The sequence below is a fragment of the Oreochromis aureus genome, linkage group 8, assembly GCF_013358895.1.
Source record: "Oreochromis aureus strain Israel breed Guangdong linkage group 8, ZZ_aureus, whole genome shotgun sequence".
NCBI classification, from domain to species: domain Eukaryota; kingdom Metazoa; phylum Chordata; class Actinopteri; order Cichliformes; family Cichlidae; genus Oreochromis; species Oreochromis aureus.
The window spans coordinates 24769951-24797730 of record NC_052949.1 but is presented as its reverse complement, the minus strand read 5'-3'; the positions used below and the strand labels follow the sequence as shown (position 1 = coordinate 24797730).

General features: G+C 39.3%; 1 protein-coding gene across 2 annotated transcripts in view; it reads left to right on the top strand.

The window, feature by feature from the left end:
* LOC116330282 (ras-related protein Rab-26) overlaps window positions 1–26366 on the top strand; it is a 112126-nt gene extending 85760 nt beyond the window's left edge. The window contains exons 6-9 of one of the 2 annotated variants that reach the window (XM_031752548.2): window positions 16068–16133; window positions 18112–18168; window positions 18893–18969; window positions 23051–26366. In XM_031752548.2, the coding sequence (XP_031608408.1) occupies window positions 16068–16133; window positions 18112–18168; window positions 18893–18969; window positions 23051–23153 (303 nt within the window). In that variant the 3' untranslated portion in view covers window positions 23154–26366. Of the gene's footprint in view, window positions 1–16067; window positions 16134–18111; window positions 18169–18892; window positions 18970–21255; window positions 23019–23050 lie in introns of those variants that run through there. The other variant, XM_039616443.1, reaches the window with a different exon arrangement.
* The last annotated feature ends 1414 nt before the right edge of the window (window positions 26367–27780 follow it).

Genomic DNA, 27780 nt, shown 5'->3' with positions numbered 1-27780 from the left:
TTTTAAAGCTTGCTACTGGTGTCTTCATTTTTTAGCATTTTTAAAGAGAGCTTAATTTTAATAAAGTTTCAGGAAAGTGTTGATTCTGGCTAGGATCACAAACTTTCACATAAAAAAAAAACCATACCAACATGTTTGGGCCTAAATGGTGCGGTTCTTGTAAATGACCACTTCCAAAGTGGGTTAATTAGAGCCCAACAGATATAAGTGTTTTAAGACTGATGCCCATACTGATCCTTCTACAACCGTTGTAAGAGCTTGGTCCGCAATAAGTCAGACTTGTTCCCGGTGGTTGACGCCAATTCTCTTCATAATTTTTATGGAGAGAATTTCTAGCCATAGCCAAGTGCTTTCCAAGCTTTCACTTGGGTGGTCTCAGAATCTCATCTCTGCTTTTCAGGAGTCTGGTCTCAGGAGTTTAAGTATCTCGGGGTCTTGTTCACAAGTGACGGGAGAAGGGAGCGGGAGATCGACAGATGCTGCGGCTGCAGTGATACAGATGCTGTACCAGTTCGTTGTGGTGAAGAGAGAGCTGAGTGTAAAAGCAAAGCTCTCAGTTTACCGGTCGATCTACGTCCCTACCCTCACCTATGGTCACGCGCAGTGGGTAGTGACTGAAAGAGCGAGATTGTGGATACAAGAAGGGTGGCTGCCCTCTCCCGTAGAGATAGGCTGAGAAGTTCAGCCATCCAGGAGGGGCTCAGAGTAGAGTTGCTGCTCCTCCACATCAAAAAGAGCCAGTTGAGGGGGTTCGGCCATCTCATAAGGATGCTTCCTGAGCGCCTCCTGTGTGAGGTGTTCCGGGCATGTCCCACCAGGAGGAGGCCCTGGCACAGACCCAGGACCCACTGGAGAGATTATATCTCTCAGCTGGCCTGGGAACGCCTTGGTGTTCCCCCGGATAAGCTGGGGGAGGTGCGGAAGAAGATAAATGGATAGATGGAGCCACACTGAGGGTGTGTGATTAAAAAATCCAATATATCAGCCAATATTTTTTGTCAGGCACACAAAACATAAACAACATTTGCTATATGTAGTTTAATATATATAAATGGAATTTTAAAATTCGTGACATTTTTAGTGTCACAACAAGCCAACTCTGCCTGGATCAGCTGGTTTTTGTATTTGTGGTGTTCCAAGCACAAGTTGCCTACACGGAAATTGCAGTGTGCCCACATAGTAAACAAACTATGCAACATCAACACTTACAACACAGTTGAAGGGTGGCTCCTCTGTCTCTTCTTTACTTCTTAAATATTTATTTATGTGCCATTATACAGATACAGCCACTTAGAATTCCTACTCCCAACTAGTTGTCAGCCAGTTCCCAGCCACTAGGAGTACACCCTCCTTCTCCTGGGGTGCTGCTGCTTTTCACTCTTTATTCATTCCACTATTTTGCTCAATTGCAGGTGTTACCAATATGTCAGGAAATAGCTAATTGCTATTATGTTGGTAATATGTTGGTTGGGCTATAGAGTTAATCCCTGGAGGTTGGGTGACTCCAGTGCAGCTGCATCCATCTATTATATACAGTCTGTGGTTCCGTTTTACCAAATCACCTACTCTTCAAAATGTGTCATCATTTGATGACGTGAATACTGTAAGCACTAATTAGGTGTCAAACAAGCCGTGATAACAAAAGGTAAGCAGGTTCAGGCATTCAGTTGTCATTTTACATAGTCAGCTGTTTCAAATGCCAAAGACGTTATTTGCAACCAGTCTTATTCTTAGTCTGTACCCTCCTCCACCTACAACAATGCACCTCATTTAGTGACTCAACAGTGAGTCATATTTTGTAATTTTGCCTCTGTACACCACCACAGTGGATTTTAAATCAATCAAGATGCAATCGAAATGCAGTCTTTCAGCTGTATTTTAAGGAGTTTAGCAGAAATTTCAATTGAATAATGAATTTTCTTTTAGATACTCTAATTTAAACAGAGTGCATTTATCTCTACTCTAAACTTCTACTTTCCTGAAATTTCTCAATAAGCTGCTGCATGTTGGACTTGCATTAAATACACATAGTCCAGCTAAAGCACAGCGAAAAGGAAGACTGATTCTTAGCTGCATCACATTCACATTGTGAGTGTGTCTGCTGGTAAACAGACTGAGGGTTGTGTGCTTTATATTATTAAAGACACGCTGAGGCTGAAGAGGAGGATAGCAGGTGAAATTCATGTTTAGTGTCAAAAACATCAGACCATATGATCAGCCAATAATTTCAATGAGATTTGATTTTTTTAATTTATAAAGACATTGCATGTAGGATACAGGTATACTTAAAAGCTCGGTTAATAAGTCATCACTTGAGAAGCTAAAATGAGCAATGCAATTGTATGTACATCTCTAGCTGGAACAGCTCATTTCCTATTTACCTAACCCTATCCTTTGTCATTGCACCTTGCCTACATCTATAAATTCAGATTTTACCACAAAGAGTATTACACCGTAAGTAATGCTTATATAATTATAAGCTGCAGTAATTGCATCATCTGCACACCTTGTTTTTTCCAATACGGCTATTACTTCATCCCCATAAACTGACAAAAAGAACAAATTAAAACTCTCCTCAACAGAGAGGAAGAATTATTCTACTCTATAGAGAATAGATGGGACGTGGAGTTGATGATTAGAGGTCTTTTCAGTTCCTATCTCTTAGATCTCTCAGCCCGGGAAGCGTGGGGTGGACCTTTCACTGTCGCAGCTGATGTGAAGATGCTGCATGCCTGAAAAACAGGGGATGATGTTACTATCGATTTCCACTTAAATGCTTGCATGTCATCTCAGCACCGCATAAAGGAAATCAATTAAAAGTAAATCAAGATACTCAGACATCTGCACTTAGAACTTCTGCAAGGGCAATGTCATGTGTCATGTTCAGAGGTAACACATTCACTTTAATGAATGTGCATACGTTTTTGGCTCTAGACCTTAATCAGGCAAAAAGCCAAACATATCCTAAAACTACTCGGTAAACAAAAGTGAACCTTTAAATGGGTTAGGGATAGGATTAACCCTACTTCGTTGCACTTTGCGTCAAGGCTCCAACACCAAAGGTAACTTTGTTGCTATCTCTGTGTATCTATACTTTTCTTTATTTTCTGTAAATCATATGCTGTTGCAATGTTAGATCAACATTTCCAGATTTTGATATAATGTTTATGCTCAAGTAATCATTGTATTTCCACTGCAGATTTTTTAAATTACTAACTGGAATTAAACGTTCCAGTACAGGTGAAGAAAAGCAAACTGCTACCAACACTGTTCCAGTCGTCCTTACGACCCATAGCACCAAATAACTTCCCACTGGTTCGTACAATTAATATGTAAACTCTGTATTGATGAAGTTAGTATTCATGCTTAGGACTGCAGAAGGAATAAGTTCAGTCTGGATGTAAAGTTATGCCTATACCAGAATATTAGAATTGCTGCTCTGTCACAAGTTTCTCAACTTCTTAGAAGTCTACTATAAAATTAACTCATAATAAGCATGATTATTGTGAGATTTTCTTTGAGGACTTACCATTTTTTGTAGCATGTATTCTGTTGTGGTCCACACTCTGATGTGAATGTTTAAGTTCTGGCTTTATTATCCTGGTATAAATGTTTTCATCTTTGTTGCTTTTATAGCCCAGGCGTGAATAGGCAATAAGTTGTGCTATTTGTCTAGCCATGGCTGTTTTTTCCGGAACGGGTGGCGGTATTTTGCAAGGGGTCGCCCTGGGGTCATTTTCATTCCCCTCACTGAACACATCGTCAGACTCATCTGAAAGGGCAAGTGGGCGAAGATGCACAGCACAGAGTTCATCCAGCGTCACTGTGGGCATTTGGATCCTCTGAGATTGGAGGAAGGCTTCTGAGTCAGAGTGGCGTCGTCGTGAGGGTTTGGGTTTGAGGGCGGGTTTGGTTTTAGGTAATGGCTCAGGTTTCAGAGGGTTAACATCAGGGATTGTGGGGAGTGGAATCTGCAGGGAGAGCCTGTTAGCGCGAGCTCGGGGGTTGAGGGAGCTGGACTTGGGATGCAACTTCCAGCCCAGAGGGTCGTGGCCGATGATGGCCGATGTCTTAATTGGAGAAGGAGAGGAGCAGGATGAGGTGGTGGAAGAGGTGGAGGAAGCTGAGGAGTGACTTGGTGAGGGTAAGATCCCCATGGGGGGGCAGGAGTAGCGTTTTACTGGATCACGGGATGCTACAGGGGTTTGCGGGAGCGATGCACTACGCTCAGGAGGCTGTGGTTCCTTCTTGGTCTTGTTCACCATGATGACAGGGGAGGTCCCACATCTGCAGTAGTGGACCGACCAGCGTCTCTTATGAAAGTTGGGGGTCACGTTAGAGGTGGAGACTGCTGACAAAGGACGCTCGCTGCTGGGCTCCGGGCTGTGTGGTGACCTCTCTTTGAGCCCTCTGTTTTTCTTTCTGAGGATCACCTGATTCCCTACGGCCACATTTTGACTCATCTGGCCCCTCTCATCACTACCATTGGCAAGTGCTGGAGTCGCAGTGCCATTACAAGCACTGGGGTATTTTGTCTTTTTCATCTTGCCGGGATGGGACATTAGTGAGCAGATAAGCCTGTGAAGAAAAACACACATATAGAGGGAGAGGGTGGGGGCACATAGGATGTTTCAAGGTTAAAAAGAGGAAGAGCAGACGCCCGTCTTGACTTCTCAAATTTGTGTTTCACAACAAATTTCTTTTCACAACAGACACTATGGCTACTATGTCAACACTCATATGTTGTGTGAATCTTTCTGTTGACAGTTTATTGCTGAAACACTTCTGTTTTATTGGCCTCGACACTGCAATAGGATAGAAAATCAAATGTTTCGCAAGTGTTCCTTCATTTCAACAACTGGCTTCAGTTAAACCCAAATCTTATTACTTATGAGTTTCACCATTAGTTTCTTTAGCCTCTACTTTGAAAAAAACAAACTACTTCTTTCCTTTATTCCATACATCAGTATGCAATTAAATTACTAAACATCACATTCACTGATAAAAGCTGATTGCTTAAGTTAGTAAATGAAGTTAAATTTAACGTACTACAGCTCTTGGAACTGAATGACAACGGCATGTTTACAATGTACTTACAGCTTAAGTAAAAGAGATCCAATGCAAAGTATGAAATGTAAGACATTGTTTACCTCCAGTGTTGCACAGATCGCTGTTCTCTTTCAGCCTGAGCTAATCTATTTCATTCTTCTGTCTTTATAAAGCTCAGTGGGTGTTACCTCCCCTAAATCTGACCACAACTTCCCCAAAGTAACGCCCAGAAACCCACATTTCACACACAGGTCCTCATTTCACACACAATCACACATGAACACCCAAGCACACACTCCAGTCAGGCTTGATGAGCAGCTGTTTTCATAATAGCGTGGAGTAAGAGCAACATCTCTAGTTGTTTACATGAAAGGTATTTAAGCTAAGAAGCTAACATTGCAGTATACGAGAGACTAGACTAGAAATCGTAATTATACGACTTACTGTTATTTTCATAATTACAGCATATTTAACCAAGAGTTTTTCCACTGTGTGTGTGATCTAAGTGGAATATATATAACATAGGTAAAAAGAATACACAGTCTTTGGCGAACACTGATGCTTTTACATGTTGAAAGCCTCCCTCATAGTGCCCCATATAGAGTACCATATTCACAAATAAGCACTCTCAACGATTTTCAGTGTTTGTTTTCAAGAGTTTAAATCATCTCTGCTTCATAAACCCTGGAGCTGCTGCCAAGGACATTTTTAACCACTCAAGCAGTGGATGCTCAAATCCTGGTAATATTACTCAGTTAGCTCGTCTCTCTCTTTGTTCCAGACCACAAAATACCAAAGAAGAAACACTGTTACTTTTGACATTTGTGACATTTGTGAGTATCCTGACAATTTCCATTAGTTTTACTATGCCTCATTAAAGATGCATTGATTCACATATTAACCTTAGTTAATGCATGTCTGTCTTATATAAGTGTGCAGCTGATATCATTAGGTAATGTTACTTACTTATGTTAATGTTACTTTTAATGTCACTTACTAATCTGTCCAATATTATTTCATGAATATGCAGGATTCAGTTTATTACATGACTAATTATTTTAATAAAAAGAATTAATTAAGATTTTTTTTCTTAATATTAAATATTTTATATATTATTCTGCCTACACAGTGCCGGAGAAAGCTACCAAACAAGTCATCAGAGTTATAGTTGTTGGCATGCAAACACAAAAAAACAGTAGTTAACAAATGGTTAAGTAGGCTTCAGATAGCATAAGGTGCAGCAGAGGCCATGAGAAGGTGGAGCCATCTTCACCACCCTCACTATCTCCTGTTGCTGTGGCAGCAACAGGAGATAGTGAGGGTGGTGAAGATGGCTCTGTGATTGTTTTGGAAATGTTCTTATTACAACAATGCACGGACTTCCAAGTTACACCTGATCATTAAATTAATGTAAATCATCAATAAGATGGCACATATAGCATTTATCCCTTATGGGGTGGATCAGTACGTCACTGATGTGTCGATGTGTTCAAATAAGCTGATGTTGACAAATAATCTGCTTAGCATCTGATCATTACACACTGACAAATTTCATTGCCTGATTTTTATGAGCAGGACAGGAGTGGAGAAGAAGTGAAGAACTGAGAATAGAGGAGATCAGGATTGTGACACATAGATGAGACACTAAAAGAGCTGCAGTAGAGGTGAAGGATGGGACTGCATCAGATCGACAGATTTGTCACAGTTAAAAATGAATTCTTGTCAGACATTAGAAGCAGCAGGTCCAAGATCAAATTTGAGTGTTCAGAATTGAACACAGGAATAACACAGGAATAATCTACCAGGATTACATCAGTATAGCTTTACTAAGTAACACCTTAGTCTAGAAAGTAAACAGCTGAAAATAACATAATAAAGTCCCATGAGAATTCAGACGGCATTTTTTGTTTGCCATGGAAGAGACACATTTTTGACAGTGTCCAGTCCCAATAGTGGAGAGAGGACATGACAACACTCTACTTGCTAAAAGTGCTAAATAACATAGGAAGACACGTTATTTTTGCACGTCCCAAATCAAATGTTCAGACTACCAAGATAAAATTGAAAAGTCATGCTTGTCGCCAAGTGCTTCCTCGTAAGTTTTACTGCCTAAACCTAACCAAAAACAAATGTAAAGAAATGCAAAGAAAATACATTAAAATGCAAGTAAAACTCAAACCATATACATATATGGTAAATATATAATGACAATAAAGGCATTTTCTATTCTAACATACTGTGTAGTCGTTGCTTTGAGGGGTGAAATGACTTGAGCCTTCATAAATCTCTTAAAACCCCCAGATTCAGACTCTTTTGTCCTTTAGAAACTTTTTTGTCTGACATCAGAAACAAGCCAGTAGATATTAAACCGCCCGGTAAGAGAAAAAAACAAGATAAGATCATGTTTATGTAAATGAAAACAGCGGAAATTTGTGTCCAAGACCACAAATCTATAGATAGCAGTTCGTAAGTATTTCACATGCCGCTGAGACTGTGCTGTTTATAGGGCATGTTTGTGGAGAATTATCTATACCTTCTTTTCTGTGAATATCAGAATTGCTAATCACAGTGACATCGTATTTTGATGAGTCTGTCATGAACGAGGTGAATTTTGGAAACATATCACCACATGACAGTTTTGCTCATGTATTTGGAAGAGATGTTCAAGGTTCAAGGAAGCTGTCGCAATATTAAAATTACACCCTGACGTGATCCGCTGACTTCTAGTGACTGCTGCCTTTTTTTTTCTTAGCATGGTGTGCAGGAACATTTTGAAGTTGTTTACCTCTTTTTTGAACACCAATGCTAAGCAGCCCACAAAGTGAAAACCACAGTCAGGACATTCAGTATAACCCTCAAACAGAGTGTCAAGGGAGTGCCAGTCTCCCATGACTCTTTGTACAGACTCTGTAGTTGTAAACAAAGTGTCAAACTGAAATCTGTATCAAGGCTGTAAATCTTGCCCACGTGTTACAAGCCGTCACATGCATGCTACATGTGTTTTCACACATGTAGCATACATGTTCGCACGTACTGCAGGAACTCTTAACGCTCAGCATCGACAGCGATTCCTTTGAAGTTTGATCCCTTCACTTCAGAAGCAGCGTTCCTTCCCTCACTTCCCCATAATCCACCCACAGACTGCTGGGATCTTTCAAGGCTGTGTGAGTAATTGGCGGGTTCGCGTGTTGTTGGGAGCTGGGTCTGCTAGGTCAGAGCTCAGTACATTAATCTTGGCGTAATGAAGCAATGTAAACCTCACAGGACACTGTAAATCTACAGACGAGAGCGAGGATTACTGCTGTATGGAGTAGTTGTTTCCTGATGGTACACACAAAGGGGGAGGTGGGAGGAAATGCATGTGTGGGACACCTGACCTTTTTTCCTTCCTGTTTCATCCAGTAGCAATGAAATATATTTGCCTCGCTTCGTGCTCAGTCAATGTGTGCTTATTGATGCTTGAAATGTTAACAGTAACTCTCTGCCCAGCTGGCTCTTTCTACTTGTGTTATGTTTGGGGTTATATCACTTTCTGCATCACACATCACTGGTAACACTCTTGCTGAGAATTTTTTAATACAGTTTGCTCTATAAGAAAACTGCTAAACAATGTAAGGTCCAGTACTGTAAAATACAGCATTCATAAGTAATGTGGGAAAACGTCTGAAGATGTTTGTCTTGAAGTTGACAAGAGAGATTTGTTCACAACAGCTGAGCACAGAAACAGGATCAACAGAGGTGTGCACAGTGTTGCGCTGCAGAAAACTGAGAGATTTGGCAGTCTGATCCCCTCAGGTTTGCTGGCAAAATGATTAAAGGAACTCCTCGGATTTTTCGAGGAAACCGTCAGTAATGTGAGCATGACAGCCAGGGACACGTCGGCAGGGTTTTTGGAGGAGTTCTTGGAAGTGTAAATGAGATATTATTGCTAACATTAAAAAATGCCGTGGGATACATCATTTCCTGATTTTAATGTCAGCAAGAAAAAATTGTTTCACGTCACTCCAGAAAATATGCAGATAGCTTTTTAAATGTGTTGGGACATACATTTCCAAAAGTGGCAGCTTCAAAGCTGAACAGCGGATTTGTTTGTTTTAAAGGCAAACTCCTAAAGCACACCTATTATGCTCAGCATTGATTACTTTGTAATTATGTAGCCACCATACATGGGCCGAGACGGACATTGCTGCTCCATAATCTAATTATGTTTTACATGTGTGGCTAGAGATCGCCCACATATAGTATATATAGTATATTAGAGGTGGAGGAAGGAAGAACTGATAGGCGTTCATGTGCTTTGTTGGCAACTTTTAATTTGTGTCTGCACCTTCAGGATAAAGATATGAGGGGCCATACCTATGTTTTTATCTGAGAAAGCAAGAGACAGCATGACCGGCATCTGGATAAAATGTCATCCTCTTCCTCCTCACCTCAAGCCTCACCTCCTGAACAGTAGTCAGGGCTCTAACAGACAGAAATGTGCATAAAATGCTCATTTATTCTCAATATTGCTGTAATTACTAATTGCCAGCTGATGAGATATGTCACTCTTCTGACAAAGACAGCTGACAAAGAGCTGACTAAACAATGTGAGGTAGTTATAAGCTAATGCTATGCCAGCTAATACAGATTAAATTGCCACTTTCAGCCAGAGGTCAGCCGCTAGGTGTCCCCCCTCCTTACTTGGGGCGTATCTACTTTCCATTATAAACATGTCACATCATTTTTTCTCCTAGAATGCAACTTACAAATGTTTTTATTTATTCTCTAGGTTCCTTTAAACTCTCATATTGTGCAAAAGTCTTGAGCGACCCATAATTTCTCTATATTTCTCATGGGAGAGGCCAGACTTTCACCTAGTTTTTCATTTGTTAAGTTCTTTCCAGGCTTTATGAATTGTGTTTCAAAGCTGTTCTTTGGACATTGGCTGCTTTTTAAATCATTTTCAGCCTTGTCCTCGTACCTTGGAGGGGAATGTTTTTCAAGCTAAGTTAAAGTGTATTAGACCAGTGTTAACTTGATAGATAAGCGTGGGTGTGTAACTCTTATCAGCTGTTTGGGGTTTTTATGGGGGTTGGGCCCTGTCTTTGGAAATGTGCGCAAATAAACAAAGCAACCTCATGGTGCTTTCACAAACACAGGGCATTTGAAGACTACCAAAACAATGCAGTCTGTACTACTGTGTGAATTGTTTCAAGGAGGAGAGTACATACTCTCACAGTTACCACAAGATAAAAAAAAGACTGATGCTCAGATGTCATTTTCATGAAGGCAGCTCTGCACCGAAAACTGTTTCTGACTGTTTCTGTTGTGACTTGATCTTTCCACCAAGTACAAACTACTCCTACATATTTTTAAGTTAGACTCTGTTATAAATTCAACATGATGTCAAAAATTTTGCAGATGTATTAGCAACAGTTTTAGTAACATACTCTGCATACTTTTAAAAACGGGATCTTAAAGTTAATGTAGTTCATGTAAAAGTAATGCATTTCATATAAGAACATTAGCAGTGCAATGAAATCGCTTTTATTTCATGTTCAGAAACTCAGTTCAGCAATAATCATAATCAATACAAGCATCACCTTCTGTGCACAACCTGCATATTATTTGCTGCAAACATATATCTATATTAATATTTTAAGGAAAGGCTGATTCTGTCATAAATAAGGAATCCCTGAACAAATTAAAAAGGTATAAGTATATAGTGTAGCAAGCCTGTAAATGAATGCGCCACCCCACTGCTCCCCCTGGTGGATACACAAGGCATTACTGCCGGTTTTCCTAATGGTCAGTTAGTGGTGTTACTACTCATGGTTACATCATCCACGTCACAGGCGGGAGATATCATTACGGTCATCCATCAGTCGCAGCCTGTTCTCACTCCCGAGGCGTAACATCCCGGCGATTTGTCACGTCTTGCGGCGTTCCTGAGGAATGCGAAAGGTGACCTTCCATGTTCTTATGCTACGTGTCGGGTTATGGGTGAAATCCAGTAGAATGACGGTCCCGCGGTAATACACGTTCCAGCCATGTATTAGAATAGAATAGAAGAATAGAATAATCCTTTAATTGTCCCACAAGGGGAAATTTGGTTGTAACAGCAGCCAAAAAGACACATATACAAACAAACAGTACACAGGACACAGAACAGAAACATACACAATTTTTCTTACATATTTACAGTATATTCACAGTATTCCAGCCCTAACCAGGATTCCACCAGGATCCTTCGTGGTCCTATCAATGATCAGGCGGCAATTTTAAGTGACTGTATCTGTAAAACCAAAAATGTTTTACCAGCCACAGAAAAGAGTTGCTAACAGAGGCTAAGAGCAGCAAACAGTGGCAAAAATAGCAGCACTTACCAACAGAAAGGTTCAGGATATCCTCAATAACTTAGTTTTGGTGTCAGTGGACAAAAGTGAGCTTCACTGACTTATCAACTCATATTGGACTGTTTCACAAGTTTTACACCCTCCCCTTGGTAAATAGACATGGACACATTTGTATAGTTTTTAGTCATGTGACTGACTCTCTATCCTGGAAGGCAAAAAATGATTCCATCGTGATGGATAGTATGGACAGTCGGTAGTATTTTAGGACAAAGTGTTTTAGGACAACAGGTATTTTAAGACTAAATAAAATACATATCAATGGAGAAAAAATGAAGATATGAAAAGAAACTACAAATTTTAGGTTGGGTGTTCCATATTCTGCCCCGGCAGCTTCGTTTAAATCCATGAAAATGGCGACGTCTCTGCCAGAGCTCCAGTTTGACGACACCAGCTGTATGTTACAGAGAATTGCTCACCTTACGCTGCTGTCAGGATGAAAGCTTGGACAGCTACATGTATTTTTGATCTGGATAAATAATGCTACTGAGTGAGAGGTGAAGAGCAAGAAATTGTTCATCGTTAAAACAAAAGTAATAGTAATAGTAGTAACAAAAGTACATAGCTAGCTTAAACAAACTACCACATATAGATTTTGTGTTTTGTTGACTTTTGTTGACTTTTGTTGACTTGGTGTTAAGTTGTCTCTTTAATGTTGTGTTGTAACAGCAAAGCTGACCAAGTCTTTTTCTAATGTTAGGTTGTGGCAGACCACCAGGTGGCTCCACTCACACCCAAGTGGAAGGGAAGTGCTGGGGTGGAGATTTTGGCGCTTACTGTATGTGAGGTTCTGAGAGTCAGTTAATAAAGTTGGAGTGAGACACTGAGACCTCTCCTGTCGTTATTACATACCTCCACAAGGTTACCCATTCCTACAGTTTAAATGAGCCACTACTGACTGCAGTGGAGAAGCAGGGATTGGTATGATTAGGCCTGTAAGGCAGGGTTAGGAGAGGTTAAGGTTCCAAGGGTGGCTGGAGGGCAAAGGACTGCAGTACTGACATCATGTGAAAACTATGGATTGACACACGAGGTCAACAGTGGACTGACATCCTGCACTCACTACAGCTGAATGGTAGGAGGGGTAAGAAAACAGAATTAAATTGACTGCAATCTGAAATCTACTGACCTCTAGTGGTGAGATTTTACACACTGTACCTTTAAAGCTACCCTCCTTTATGCCAAATTTATTGTGATTTGCTGACTCTCATAAACGTCTGTATTATTAAGGATACCCTTTCTCTTTGATGGCATACATTGTAGAGAACTCATGTGAAACTTAGGCTAGTGTATGTTTGACAGAAAAACAAATGAATAATGGCTTCACGTTAATAAATCAAGAGGAACACATTAATGACAACTAGTGCACTCAGCAGATGATAGATATCCGTCTTCTGGGTGCTGATTAACGCTGTGCCAAAGCAGAAGACAAATGCATGACATATTCATCACTTTTATGCCAGGTCACACTGTTCCAATTAAAGGCGTCAGTTGATTTGAAATCTTTTAATCTGAATAGGGAAACGTGCATATAACCAAAAACCTTTTTGATTGCTTTTTATTTGCATCACCAGCACAGTTCTCTTCTTTGTTTTTCCAAATTAGTTTATCAGGTTTTATAAGGTAACACTGTCCTTCATGAAGAATGTTCTCTTCATAGTGTGTTGAGGAAAGACAGCATGCATCTCTTTTGTGGATGCTGCCATGAAGGACGTACCGCATGTCACCATTGTGCTGATGAAATGAATTCCCTTTTTATTTGACAACACTGTAACCTTCATGTTCTCCTCTTTCAGACAGCACAGAATTTTTTTTACACAACCTTGGACTGTAGGTAAACTTAAATGTTGCACAAGCTCTCAGATTCTGCTAATAGTTATCCTTAGGCTTAACAGAAGACTCTCACAGTATCTTGCAGTCCTTTAGGACTGTCTGTGAAAAGAAAATAAGAAAAGCTAATAGAAATCTTGTGATCCTCTGTGGCTCATTATTAAGTAGCTACACCCTCTTAAAAATTCACAACCTAAGAAAATCTGTAAGTTGTAAAAAACAGACTGGATTTAGATTTAATCACACAAAAGCCCGTAGAATAGGGGTTAGTAATTACCACGGCTGAAATGGTTTTCATAATCACCCGGGCTAATTGGAAACATGAAAGTAGGCCAGCTACACTGCATTACTGTAAATCATTATTGCCTGTGTTAATAATCCTATTTTCCTATGACCAAAAGGTATTCATAAGTTGGGGTTTTTGAAGTGGATGGAACTTTAGATTAAATCAAATAAAAGTAATAAATAAAATATACATCCTGTTTCTGGCAGAGACCACCCGCTCACAAACCTGCTGCTTTTTTGTCTTTGGCTGATGAAAGGTTTATATTCATATGGATTCCAACAAAGAGCTTGGATTGCATTGCTCCTCCGGGTTCAAAATCAGTGCTCACGATCACCCACAATACTTTAAGGTATCTTATCTTTATATATTTTTATGTAGGTACTTCATGAGTTGCTAATTATTGCATCAATGTTATTGGTGGAAGGTTCCCTGTCTCCTAATGCAAACATGGCAGAAGATTTAAAGAAATAACTGACTTGAATTTCCAGTTGATTTTCCAGCTCTTTGGTTTCTTACAAAGTTCAGAAGGGTGTTAATTAGATGCTTCCTTTATTTAAAATACAGAATATAGTTCGTTATTGTTGTCATCAAGGCTCCGAAATCATCAATCCCTGCAGATAAGCTAAACATTGAAAAACTGCTGTGATGTAAGGGTGATGGACAGACTGAAAGAGCAGGCAAAATTGTGGCAGCAGCATTGGGATTTTAAAGGGGGAGATGGGAAAGTTCAAATCTTAAATAGACCAACAAATTGGGAGAGGGTTTGCTACATGATGTGAGGCTCACTGCCATCAGATTGCTGTCATAAATCATGGACAGAAGACACTCCAACAAGGAAATATCATTATCATTATAAAAATTCAACAAGTACACCTTGAAAGATAAGGGACAACAGACGTATGGGAGAAGAGTGGAACTGTTTCCGAACTTGTCAGTATTTAAAGTTAAAATTAAAGTGTACATTTTAACAAAATTGCTGTATTTGTACTGTACAAATGACCAGTTCATGCAAATTATATTAGACACATCACATCTCTGACATATGACAGACACCGAATGCCATAGCCACCTATCAAATTAGTTACATTTGATAATTCAGATAATGGTGTGAACTAACTTGCAGATGTCACGACATACACAGCATATCTATGAGGTTGCAGTGATTGCTTTAAAAAGGATGTGCACCAGGAGTTATGTATTCATAACACCTGTCCACCGAAGCGCACATTAGTTTCACATAAAGGCCCAGTGTACTGAATAATCATTACAGTGTACTGTTACTGTCAGTATTTCTAATTCTATCGGACAGAATTTCTAGCCAGAGGCAAGAATCAGAGGCTGTCTGGTTTGATGGTCTCGAACAAAGTCTTTGCTTTTTGAGAATAACATGGTCTTGTTGGCTTTCTTGAAGTGGCTGGCGTGAGAATTGGCTCCTCCTAGTCCTAGATTGTGGTTCTCAGTCAGAAAAGGTTTGCTTTTCTGAGGATGAACTGCTACTTCAAGCTGTTTATCTGTGTGGTCATAAGTTTGGGAGAGGGAAGCAGGAAATTGGCAGATGAATTTGCCCATCACCTTCACTAATCCAACGCTCTAGTTTTTCTCTTTTTGTCCTTTGTGATGTCCTGGTGGATCTACTTTCCTATCCTAAGCTATGGGCAGAAACTGCATGCAGAAAAAACAAGGCTGCAGATCCAGAAACGGAAAGAAGATTCTCTCAAAGTGAGTCTGGGCTCAGTTGTTGTTCCTCCACATGGAAAAGAGCTAGTAGTTGAGCTGGTTCTGCTGTTTGATTTGGATAGGGGCTAGGTGCCCTTTTTTTCAGGGTGTTTTGGATCATGTGAAACAAGGATGTGTTAGATTATGTCTCTTGGCTGGCTTGGGAATGCCTTGATACGCTCAGCTTACTGAAATTTAAAGTTCTTCTCCTTGGTGGCTCACAATAAAGAAGGATTCGCCTATACTAATCACATCTCTCTCTGTCTTCTAGCTGCAGTCATCTTATTTCAGTCAGTTCTACTTGCTTACTTGCATCTTCCGTTTGCACAAAAAAGCTGTATTAATGTGGGATAGAAACATGCTTTTTCTTTGGTATACAAATGGCAACAGTTAAGTATGCAGGAAGATGTAGGAAATTAGATGCTGGTGTGCAGGAGTGAGAAACATTAAGGGCTTTTTAACCAAGCCAGCAAAAAGGGAAGTGACCGCTGACCTGTAATTGGAAGGAGATGGATGGATAGACATAAAAGAAAAGAGAAAAGGGGCAAAGAGGGGACGATCTGGAGGAGGGAGAAGGGAAGGACAAGATGAAGTAAGAGCAACAACCAACAAATTAATCTTTTCTTTCCCTTTCTCCTTCTCAGTGGATTCATTCGTCTCCTCTGTCAGTAGTCTTTATCTTCTATCCCACCCCTCGATCAGTCCTGTCTCCTCTGAACGACCCGTTTTTCCTGCTCATCCTCTCCTGTTCTGAATTTCTTCACCACTCTTTGCTCTATTTCCATCTCCAGGCATGGCTGACAGAGATTCATGAATACGCCCAGCAGGATGTGGTCGTCATGCTGCTGGGCAACAAGGTGAGACCTTGTTGCCAACACTGGGAGATAGATGGACAGATGGACTCATAGAGGGTGGGAAGAAGGGATCACAGGAGGAGGTATAGTAGGGCCTTGAGCCAGAGTGTAATGGATATGCACGAAAGCAGGGGAAAAGCAGTTTATTTCATTTTTTATAGAAATGATTTTCCAATGTCACAATTTTTCAGTGGTTACATCATTATATCAGAACAAAGCAAAACAATGCACATTATTAAAGCTTAACTAATCAATAGTTCACATTAATACTAGCAACTAATCAAGTCGCTTTGAGCGTGACATTAAGTGGTTGCTCATATTGATGAATGGAAAGATTTACAGCTTTAATGAGCTTTTTGGCATTGTTCGATTTTAGCCTTCAAATTTATGGTTTTACTATCTGGAGCTTCTGTACATAGTGGAACACTGGAACACTAGCAAAGCTAGACATTTAACATAACCAGCCAAAAACAGACATATAAAATGTTTTGCTCAGGAGTTAGTGGCAACAAAAGCTTCAAGAAGAGTTAGTTGATATATTCATATTCTTTCTTCTGCAGTCACACAAGGGAAAACAGTAGTTGGAGACTGTAACATGACCAAAATGATTCTAACTATGTGCAGTTAACTTGTGATCTCATTGGTTTGAAATGGTTGCTCTGAAGAAATAACTCACAGTCTGTTGCAGTCTTACAAACTGATTTTGGTGTGTCAAAGCGACAATAAAATGGCAATAGGATGGAATCAGTCTTCAATAAGTTTGTCATTGAATGGGGTCACGTTGGCAGTTACCTGCAATCTGTTTAAACCATTAACTTTGATAAACTGACAAGAATTGCAAATCTGTTACCAACTAAATGCACAAAAATTCCCATTAAACAGAAATTCACATTAACTACTTACATTTAGAGTCTAGACAGAACCTCATAGATTTGAATCAAGAATTCATAAATTGTTCCACAAATAGTAATGTAGTTGCTGCAGGGTAGCAATTTAACTGCAATATGCGCACAGCAACCTTGCGATTATATAGTGATATAACCAGAACACAACCTGTTTAATCGAGTCCTTTATTGCAAAGACATGCATTACAGATAGGTTGTGCTTATCAGCGCAGACTGACTCAGATTGACTGCAACGTATAAATTAGATGGCAGTTATTTGCAAACCTTGACTAATCTGTTTTAGAGGGATTTCAGTCAATCTGAGTCAGACAGGTTGCCTCCCACTCCTGGCTCGTATTTAAAAGTGGTCACTCTGAGGTTGATGGTTGCATCACCAACATCTGGGCAACCAGTTATTAGCTGCAAGGACTTGCAGTGAGCCTCCAACATCATAAAACACCAAAACAACTACCAATTTTTGCTAAATTGCAAGAAGGCTATTGTCCTGTTTTTACTGTAGCGTGACTAAGGCTTACATTAGTCACAATCCTAAATTAATGCAAAGTATCTTTTTCTGTTCAGCAACATACTTGCTGTAGACTTAGTTTTTAGACGGTAAATTCCACTTTATCAGCTTTATTTACAGTAATAGCATTTCCTCTAAACCCTAGAATATTTAAGATAGCAGAAAGCTAGCTACTAGCCAATTCTGAAAGTTGAATATTATGTATTAAATAGCCATGAAGTTGCTAAAAAAAATAAAAGAATATAATGTAAATAAAAGCTTTATGTTCAAAGACATGTATCCACACAATTAATAAACCTAATTTTTCTTCCAGTTAGGTCATTTTGTTCTCATACCGACTTGCTAATATGGTAACTAGATTAGCAGAGCTAACTAAATAGCAACAGTCCCAGTTAAATTGTGCTTGTTATAGAGTTGCTAGCTTCAAGCGTCTAAAACATGGAGGGTCACAGTCTCTTTATTTTTTATGCTTATTAAAAAACACATTTTGTCATTAGGAGCAACTACACTAAAGACACTGCAAAAAGAATATAAGTTTCTGACTCCGTGCTGTCTGTCCCATATGTTCTAGGCTGACGTGACACATGACAGGGTGGTGAAGCGAGAAGAGGGGGAGAAACTGGCAAAGGTGAGCTTTCTATAACACACACTTGTGCCTATACACATAGCACACATAACGTTTGACACATGTAACAAGAATAAAAAATACTTACTATACTTAATCCGCTCATGCAGCAAAGTTGACCCTGAAATTCTCTTCCCCTCCCCCCACCCCATATGGCTTGTGCGTCTTGATTAGTGTGTGCAATTATGTATTCATACAGGCACATAATGTTGTTATTGTTTGGAATAAATGACGGGGACTTGCTAACTTAATTTTCCAGGCCGTTTCGCTCAGATAAGCTCTGAGAGGCGTGTTAGAGAAGGCTAAATATGAAGTGGTATGGAGTAGTGTGGCAGACGCACAGCAGCTGTCAAGGTAACAAACTTAGCAGGAATATTGAGATATTCACACGTACACGGAATGAGGTTGCTTCACCTGGGAGCATCTCTCATCGACCACATTCTGCGTTCTCGCTCTTTTTCCAAATTACAACAAAATGAGGAGAAAATTAGTTTTGAAAGCCAGGAACCTCAGTAGCCATCACAAGTATTTTTGAAATATTAGTATTGATCATCAACCCTCTCATCCCTCCCCAGGTGTCATAAACCCCTCTGCACGAATATGCTTCCAATCTTAAGTAATCATAAGTCTAATTTTTCTGCAATTTAGGTCGTTATGTCCTCACAGTAAAAGACAGACGAGTGGCACGGCCACACACACACCTGACAAGATATGTTTCTGTATGCAGGAATTTGGAGTGCCGTTTATGGAGACAAGTGCAAAATCTGGACTGAATGTCGAGCTGGCGTTCACTGCTGTGGCCAGGTGAGTCTCAGCACAACAACACAAATATTAGATCCCAGAGGGAGATTAGACGTGATCATAAAGCAAGCATATGCAACTTAAGGAGTAACTTTTGCTCATTTGACTACACTAAGTGGTTTTCCATTTTAAGTTTTGCCCAAATTTGGCTGATTTAGAAAGCTTTTGCTGTGTAACTGATGTTACTGAGTTACTTTGACTTTTTTCAGTCTGCTCTTAATAGCACCACGTTTAGCTCCACTTCTACCCAAAGCACTTAGACCTTTTAGACCCAGGATTTTTTTTTTAATGCAAGCGAGTAAGACCTTTTGTTGTATCACTTTCCACCTGATTCTAAAGATGGACAAAAATGATTTATTTATGAAGAGGTGACACCTTTTTAACATCACATGTCAGTGTGTGACCATACAAAAAATACTACAGTCTGCCAAGTGCCATTTATTCTTAAAAGCAAACAGCTTTTTCATGTAAAGAAAGGAACATGATTTAAGTCATACGTTAGAAATTGGGCAATTGAGACTATGGTTGAAAAGATGTGAGCAGTAGCAGCAAAATGGATTCAAAATGCCTGAAATGCTAGACGTAAAGTAAATGGATTTTTACAAGCTACTGCTAAGATTGATCACAGTATAACTAAATTGGTAAAACAACTGAAATAAAAGGGCACTTATTCTACTCTTATTGAGCAATCATGATCAGTTTTTAAAACTGACCGATTGAAATTAAACACGATCATGTTTTTTGGCCAATCAGATACAGTGTTACAGTGTCTAATTTTAAAGGCCGTCCCTACAAATTAGGGTAAGATAAATTTTAATTTTCAATTTACAGAAACTGTATAAAGAGATTTCAAGTGCAAATGTGTTATTAGCACCTGTAACGTATCAAAATAAATTGCTTAAAGTTGGATCGTGGGACTAGTTAGCTAACTAATTTATGATTCGCAGTTGTAATTCAGAGGTTTTCAAATTACAGGTCAGCATCATCTATCTTCATTCCCAGAGTGTAAGCAGATATACTGTCCCTGTCCCGAGGTGGCTGTAGCTCAGGAGGTAGAGCAGGTCATCTACTGATCAGAAGTTAGAGTGGAAAAGCACTATATAAGAATCAGTCCATTTAACAATCCACAGGGCTTTATACTCCATCAGTTTTTGTTGGGTTCCAGCTTTGATTCGAGTCCAGCTGTGGTGATATCAGTTGATTGTACATGATTTGGAATCCTGTGTATATAAGATCCCATAGATGGATGTCAGAGCACAAACCTAGGTCATCAAGTCCGAGGAATTCTCTGTACAAACCTGAGACAGGATTGCATCGAGGCACCGATTTGGGGAATGGTATCAAAACATTTCTGCAACGCTAAAGGTCCCAATGAGCACAGTGCCCTTTATCTTTCGTAAATGGAAGAAGTTTGGAAGTTTCAAATAGGGCATTAATGTTAGAAAATATGGAACAAGTGAAACGCTGTTGTTACAGCCTGGCTCAAAATCTGCAACGTAAATATGGAGACTAACACATTTTAAAACAATGAGGTTTTATTTTAAATATATAATATGTTAGCTAACATAGTTGGTTCCACTTAGACAAAGACTGGTGTGCCTCCTCAAAAGCCTGCCAACAGCTGAATGCTCTTGCACTGCCACTGCAAAGAGAATAGGGGTTGCAGAGGGCGTAATGCTGATAATACTTTCTGGATGCACTGCATCCCAAAAAGAACGCAGTTCTTAAGTTAAAGAGGGGGGTCCAGCCCCGTACTAGGAAGATGTAACTAATGAAACAGGCAGGGAATGTATGGTGAGTGAATTTGTATAATTACTACTATTTGCGATAATATCAATGGAAGATTCAAAAAGAAATGCTGTCATGCAGTGTACATCTGGACAGATGTATCCACAAGAAGCACTACCTGACAAATGTTGCTCATTTGTTTTATGAAAACATTTTCATGCTATATTTGGAACTAGAAAGCTAAAAAAAGAAATATCTAAAGCGTTTAGACACACAGATACAAATGACATATTCATCTATAAGATCAGCTATAACATGAGTGTCTTTTCTCTTAACATGAACTTTAATAGAAATAAAAACGTTGACAATAGTATTTTCATTGTGTTTCTGACAAATGTGTGGTGTCGGACAGTGTGTGGGAGCTGTTTCACATTTATAGTCTTGTTATGGTAACAGACTGGCAGAGAGGGCTGATGCCAAGAATAGAGTAGCACAGTCTGGCACACAATCACACCGCAAACAGAATATGAAATCAAATATTTTCTCGTTGTTGTCTTCCAGCTCATGTGAACACCTTCTCGGTCTTTTCATCCCTCTGCTTCTCTCGTCTCTCTCCGAACCACTCCGTCATCGCTGACTCACCTCATCTCTCATCTCTGCCCTATGTTTTTATTTGTTCCACTTCAGTGGGCCTTTATTTGCACAAAACACAAATTCAAAAGGCAATGAAACCAGTTAATCAAACAGTACATGTTTGGCATTGAGACAGTGCAGGAGTGACATCGACAAATGACCCACTGTCAGAACTGATCTATAGGTTTTCATATAACATTTTTTCCTTTTTGTTATTTATGGCAAAGGCTCCTTCAGCTCTCTTTATTAGTATTACCTAGAGGGACTTCCAAGTCACTAATCTGATCTATATTTTTTTGTTGGTTTTGTTTCTTTGGAAAGTCAAAAAACTGTAGAGAAATGACACTTGGTGGTCATCTGTAATTCAGTGGTTATGGCATGGCATTTAATAAGAAAACAGTTGTATTTATACAGGGTCAAATCACAATAACAGTTGCCTCAGGGTGCTGGACTGCTAATCTGGGCATTTCCCAGTGGGTCAATGTGTTTGTAGGTCGATGGGTCAATATAATTCTTATTTTATGCTTTGTCGATCATACAGGCCCGCTTGAAGTGCCGCTGCGCACTGGGCCTACCCGCACTGACAGCAGCCCATTGGCTCATGTTTTATTACTGACACTGCATTGTCCAATCAAAACTTTTAATGCAGTTCGCCTCACTAAACTATGGAAGCCCGTTTCCGCCACTAAAAGAAAAAAAAGTATCCCTAACTAGAAATTTCGACTTACTTTTCTCAAAATTTTGAGTTAATAAGTCCAAATTTCGAGTTAGTGTTGCCAATCAGTGATCTACATGAATGATGTCATTTCCTTGTTACCCGGAAGCCGAAGCCCTCGGCTACAAATGCTACAGCTAAGCTACCAGTATTACAGCCAGTCATGAATGCACAAATTGCTGAGTATTTTCAGCGTGGCTTCACAAATGATGAAATCCTTGTGTTATTAGCTGAATCACATGGCTTTACTATGAGCAAACGTACTCTCGAAAGCCCCAATTTGTTGCAATCCGGTTTTGAGTGCACATTCCTCTGTCCCATATCCTTCCGGGTAACAAGAAAATGACGTCATTCACAGAGATTACTTATGGGCAGAGCTAACTTTAGCTAACTTTAAGTTACTTTTCTCAAAACTTTGAGTTAATAAGTCGAAATTTCAACAAAATAACTTGAAATTTCCAGTTATGGATACTTTTTTGTGTGTGTGGCGGAAACGGGCTTCCACACTGAACTCTGCACCTTGTGGAGCAAAGTTTAGTGAGGAAGAAGCGGTTGATAAAGATGGACAAATAAAAGTGAAATGATGGAGCTGAAAAGCTGAGAGAGAATAACAAAGAAACTAAAAATAGATGCAGCCCAATGTCTTCAAATTAACCAGCACGGCCAACAGTAGTACCAGCAACAACTACTAACAAGCCCTTGCAATCACAGGAGGCTCCTGTTGCTAGAACTAGTCGTGAAGAAGTTCACCAGATATTTTTTCTGGATGAGGTGTTTTTGGCCGGATACTTGAACAGAGTGAAACCACCTCTGTGTAATCCCTAAAACATGAGCGCAGTGCTCCAAAGCTCTGTGGGAGTCAGGGTAGAGCATTATTCAGGAGTGAAAAAGAAAAGAAAAGAGAAGAAAATGAATTTATATATATATATGAAAATTAGGTTTACTGCCATTTAACCACTTTTAATGCCTGTTTAGTTCTATATGAGTCTTTATGTCTCTCTGTCTCAGGGAACTGAAGCACAGGACCATGAAGGAACCCGATGAGCCAAAGTTTCAGCTGCAGGAGTACGTCGACAAAGAAATGAGGACCGCTGGCTGCTGCCGCTCATAGACCACATCCTACTTGTGTGTATGTGCGTGTGTATTTGTGCAAGAGAGAGAGAAAGACAGCAGGTGCACTCTCTTACACTATGTAATAAGTTTGAGTTGGTGTACCTGGAAATGGCCTGAAATTCTCAATGTTTATATTTCTCTGCGGCCAATACGCTCTCTCTCTCCCGACCCACCTTCCCTCTGCGACTGTGAATGTAATATAATTCCTGTCTCCAAGCTTGCACATACACATGCATGTCTGCGCACAGACGCTATGTTTGTAAGCCCGTTTAATCCATTCTGTGCCAGTTTCCATGATTGATGTAAATATTTTAAATGTAATTTTAATTTTGTGCTCTGGAAGCTTTGTTGTTTATAGATGCCTGTCTTATTGAAAGAAACTCTACAGACGTAACAAGGCTAAATATTAAATCAGTCTGACTAGAATAACAGAAACCAATTTGTACAAACCACCATTGCACATAATGTAAGCTGTCACTCTGCACTACAGTACATGCTGTTTATGTACAGGATACCATATAATAACAGTTTTAATAACACTGATGTGTCTGTGACCCATTCGAGCTAGCAACCTTTTGTACACAGTTTAAGTTTGACGTTAGAACTGTGTGATATATTACTAACATGAATAAATCTCCAGCGGTGATACATGTATACAACAACACAATCAGCAAAGGACAGCAGACCTACAATGGGAAATGTATCTTCCTGAGAAATGATCCAGTTGTTCCAGAAAAATCATTTTCTAGATGTTGATCCGTTTTCAGTAAATTAAAGAAAAGGACAAATGCTTTTTGCAACAAAAAACAACTGCATTTGTGTGAAGTCTGCTGTTAACCTGCATAGCAAAAAGAAAACATTACAAAAAACAGTTGAATATTGGGTGTGAAAAACGTATTTTCCATTGCATATTTCTTCCCCAAACCTTGAACGGGACCTTACATATACAGTATTGTGCAAAAGCCTTGATGCATCCCTCAATTCTTTACATTTTGTTAGGAAAATGTGAAATAGCTGCAGTGATTTATTGAAATGTGCGCAAAGATACATGGAAATATATCAGTACATATGTCAAAAACAGAGTTTGTGAAATTCCCAGCACCTTAAAGTCAATATTTGATATGACTCTCTTTCTTGTAATTTCTTTAAATAATCTTCTCTAATAGTTCTTCAGGTTTTTTTGAATGACAAAAGTTCTTCTTTGGATGTTGGCTGCCTTTCATTCCCACATTGATGATGCCACACTGCTCCAGTGATGTTGAGGTCCGGGATCTAGGGAGGCCTGTCCATGACTGATAGCATTCTACTGTGTGTTGTTCTGTCCCAGTATGCCTTTACTGCACGGGCAGTGTGTTTGGGATCATTGACATGCTCAAAAACGAAGCTGTTGCCAATCAGACACTTTCCAGATGATCATGGTACTTTTCTTCATTCTTAATTCATAATTCCACCAGTTTTAACAAGGTCAGCATCAAGCAATGCAATTGTACCTCTATCCTGACCTTCTCCATAGGTATTGATAATGAAATTTCAAATTTGGATTAGGTCTTCTTAAAACCCATTGCCAGTCCTTAAGAATGACTTCTTTACAGCCACCCTTGTTTCTACTAGTGAGTGTAAGTAAGTGCCTGAAGATACAATTTAAAATAAGTTATTTGCTACGTGATGCCTGTTATGTGTAGACAAAACACTAATTCATTCCTTGAGTTTTGGTGCCTTTTTTATCTCTGATTCATAGGTCAGTGATGGGTGGCTTAACAAACCAAAAAACAGTATTTGTCAGAAAATTGTCAGGTACAAGGATGGGACTGAAAATGAGTGAACAAGCAGCCAATGTCCAGAAAAAAATTGGACAGACATTTTGAAACCCGGTTGCTCAAGAACACTTAAAAAATGATAGGAAAGTCTGGCTTCTTGGAATATAAAGAAATGAGGAGTGGCTCAAGACTTTTGTAAAGCTACTGTAAGAACATCTATGAATTAAAATATAGAGATCTGGAATTGGTCCCGTGTAACTCAGACTCCTCTCATGGAGTTTTATGTATCTTTGTATCACATGTCCAAGTCTTCATCAGCCAAAGGAAATGATCACAGCGAAACACCCAACTTAAAAACAATATATAGATTTTGATGTTTTATTCTATTTATTTATGAAAAACTTGGTTGAAAGTTTTAAACAGAGATTTTCTTTAGAGAGCCTTTCTGATTAGAAGATACATATTGCTGTTGAGAAAGAAGCTTTTCATTGCCGGTATTTTTTTACACAAAAACACAACATCATGGGGCCAGATGTATAAAACTGAATACTCATGACTAAAGCTGTTTGTATGCAACAAAGAAAGGTTAGGAAAAATGTGCACATTCTTTTTTTGTCAGATATATAAAACTGTGTTGTTGTTGTTTTTCTTATTTTTTTTTCCTTTTTTGGGGGGTTTATTAAAGCTCAATTTTTGCCATTCCTGTTCTTACCAATTAGTGGAAGTACACACTCGTTATGGTATCATTACAACATGAGCAAACAAGATCTCAGGTTCATGATCAGGATAAAAACTAGTAAGGGAAAGAAGCAGTGGAGGCTATTAACTATATAAATTCAAAGAAAAACACCATGGCAGAAATGCTGTACTACAAGGGCATCAGTTCTTGCAAGAAAAACACATTTATACCGAGCTGTTGTGTTATGTGTTAAGTTTCCCTGACCTTTTTTCCCACACCACCACGTGGGGCTCCGCTCTAATACAAACCATACCACTTTATGTGTGGTGAAAACCGTATACGTGTTTTTTAATGCACACATTCTGTTTATACATCCAGCCCCTGGTTTCATTTTACCACATTGCGCAAAATTTTCAAAGCAAAATAAACTTACAGCAGAGTCGTATAATCTAGAACAGTGAACCACAGGGGAGCGTTTAAATCTTTGAGGACAGCTTGCTTACATTTTTTCTATTTTCTCTGCAGTTATTGGTAGAAACCCGTTATTTTTCCAGGTGTTTTATCAAAGATGGTTTCATACAGATTTCTGCCAATGTTGTAAACTCTATCAAGTAGTACTACAAAGCATAAGTAAGGATTTTACAGTGAAGCATACATTTTTAGAATTAATCAGTTCTCATGAATTTATTGTTAACTTGTAATCTGTATACTGTATCTTAACTGAGGTTATTTGTATTGTATCGATCTTTTGTGTTGACTAATAAAGAATCTATCATAAAAATGAATGCATTTTTTGTGGATCTTTAGCTCCATCATCTGGTACTAACCTGTGATTACATTTGCTGTAACCAACTGTTGTTACCTACCTACGCCAAGGAGGTTATGTTTTTGGTAGCATTTTGTGTATTTGTGCGGATTTTGTTTTGAATGAATTCTGGTAAAACTTTGTAGGGGTGTAGTGAGGGTGTTAACAATCTATTAAAAATTGGCTTACATCCACCAAAGTCTTTAAGGTAAACTTATTGATTTATTGGTGAAAAAAAATGACAAAAAAAAATGGGGATTACAATTTACATCCAAATACCATGTCATATTTGACATCTGACCTCACTGTTACATTTCCCATCTGCCTTTCTCATAATTTGCCTACAAATTTTTCAGGCAAGAATGAACTATTAACTTTGGGGTAACAGGCTAAAAATACAGTAATAGGTCAGTGAAGGTCCTTATTTAAAGAGTTATCTTTTTTATACTGAGTTTAAACAACAGAAGTGATTAAATATTTCACAGACAAGGTTGTGAATACATTTAAGGCAGGGGTGTCCAACTCCAGGCCTCACGGGCCGGTGTCCTGCAGGTTTTCGATATCACCCTGGGTCAACACACCTGAATCAAATGATTAGTTCATTACCAGGCCTCTGGAGAACTTCATGACATGTTGAGGAGGTAATTTAGCCATTTAAATCAGCTGTGTTGGATCAAGGACACATCTAAAACGTGCAGGACACCGGCCCTTGAGGCCTGGAGTTGGACGCCCCAGATTTAAGGCAATGATTTGAGATTCTTTGCAGCAGGTGATTTTTTTTTAGCTCTTCATGATTTATTTCAGTTCAAACAAATGCAGTTTTAAGGATTAAAGGGCAAAACCTAACATAGACTTTAGTTTAAAGATGGGTTTAGTTTCTAGGGCTGAAAAGTGAAGCCGGTGTGCAGTGTATGGTTTCAGCTTGGTGATGCTCAGGGAAACAATCAGTTGGAGACACCACAGCAGTGTCTTCTCATGCTTAATGTATGTTACTGTGGTTGTGTCTGTTTGTGGAAGTATTTGCCTGCGGAGAAGGGTTTTCCCAACATGGCAAATGTACTCCCACGCAGTCTACCAAATTCCCAACGGCACGGCGCTCCATGCTACATTGGTATCAAACTGATAATGGCAAGACACTGGACGTTGTGAGTTTGTTTTGTGGAAACAGGACGAACTGTTCTAATCGATGCACTTTGTGATAAGTCTTCAGCTGAAACATGTAGGTGTAAATGCACCTATAAAGCCATAAGTCAGGTCTCTCCTTCCTGAAATTTTAATCTGTGAGTTGGCAGCAGGAGTTTAGTCTGTTGAGAGAGTATAAGGCTGTACTGACCCTGAGGAATGATGTAGAAGAACACAATGTGAGGTCAGGATATGGTAAGCT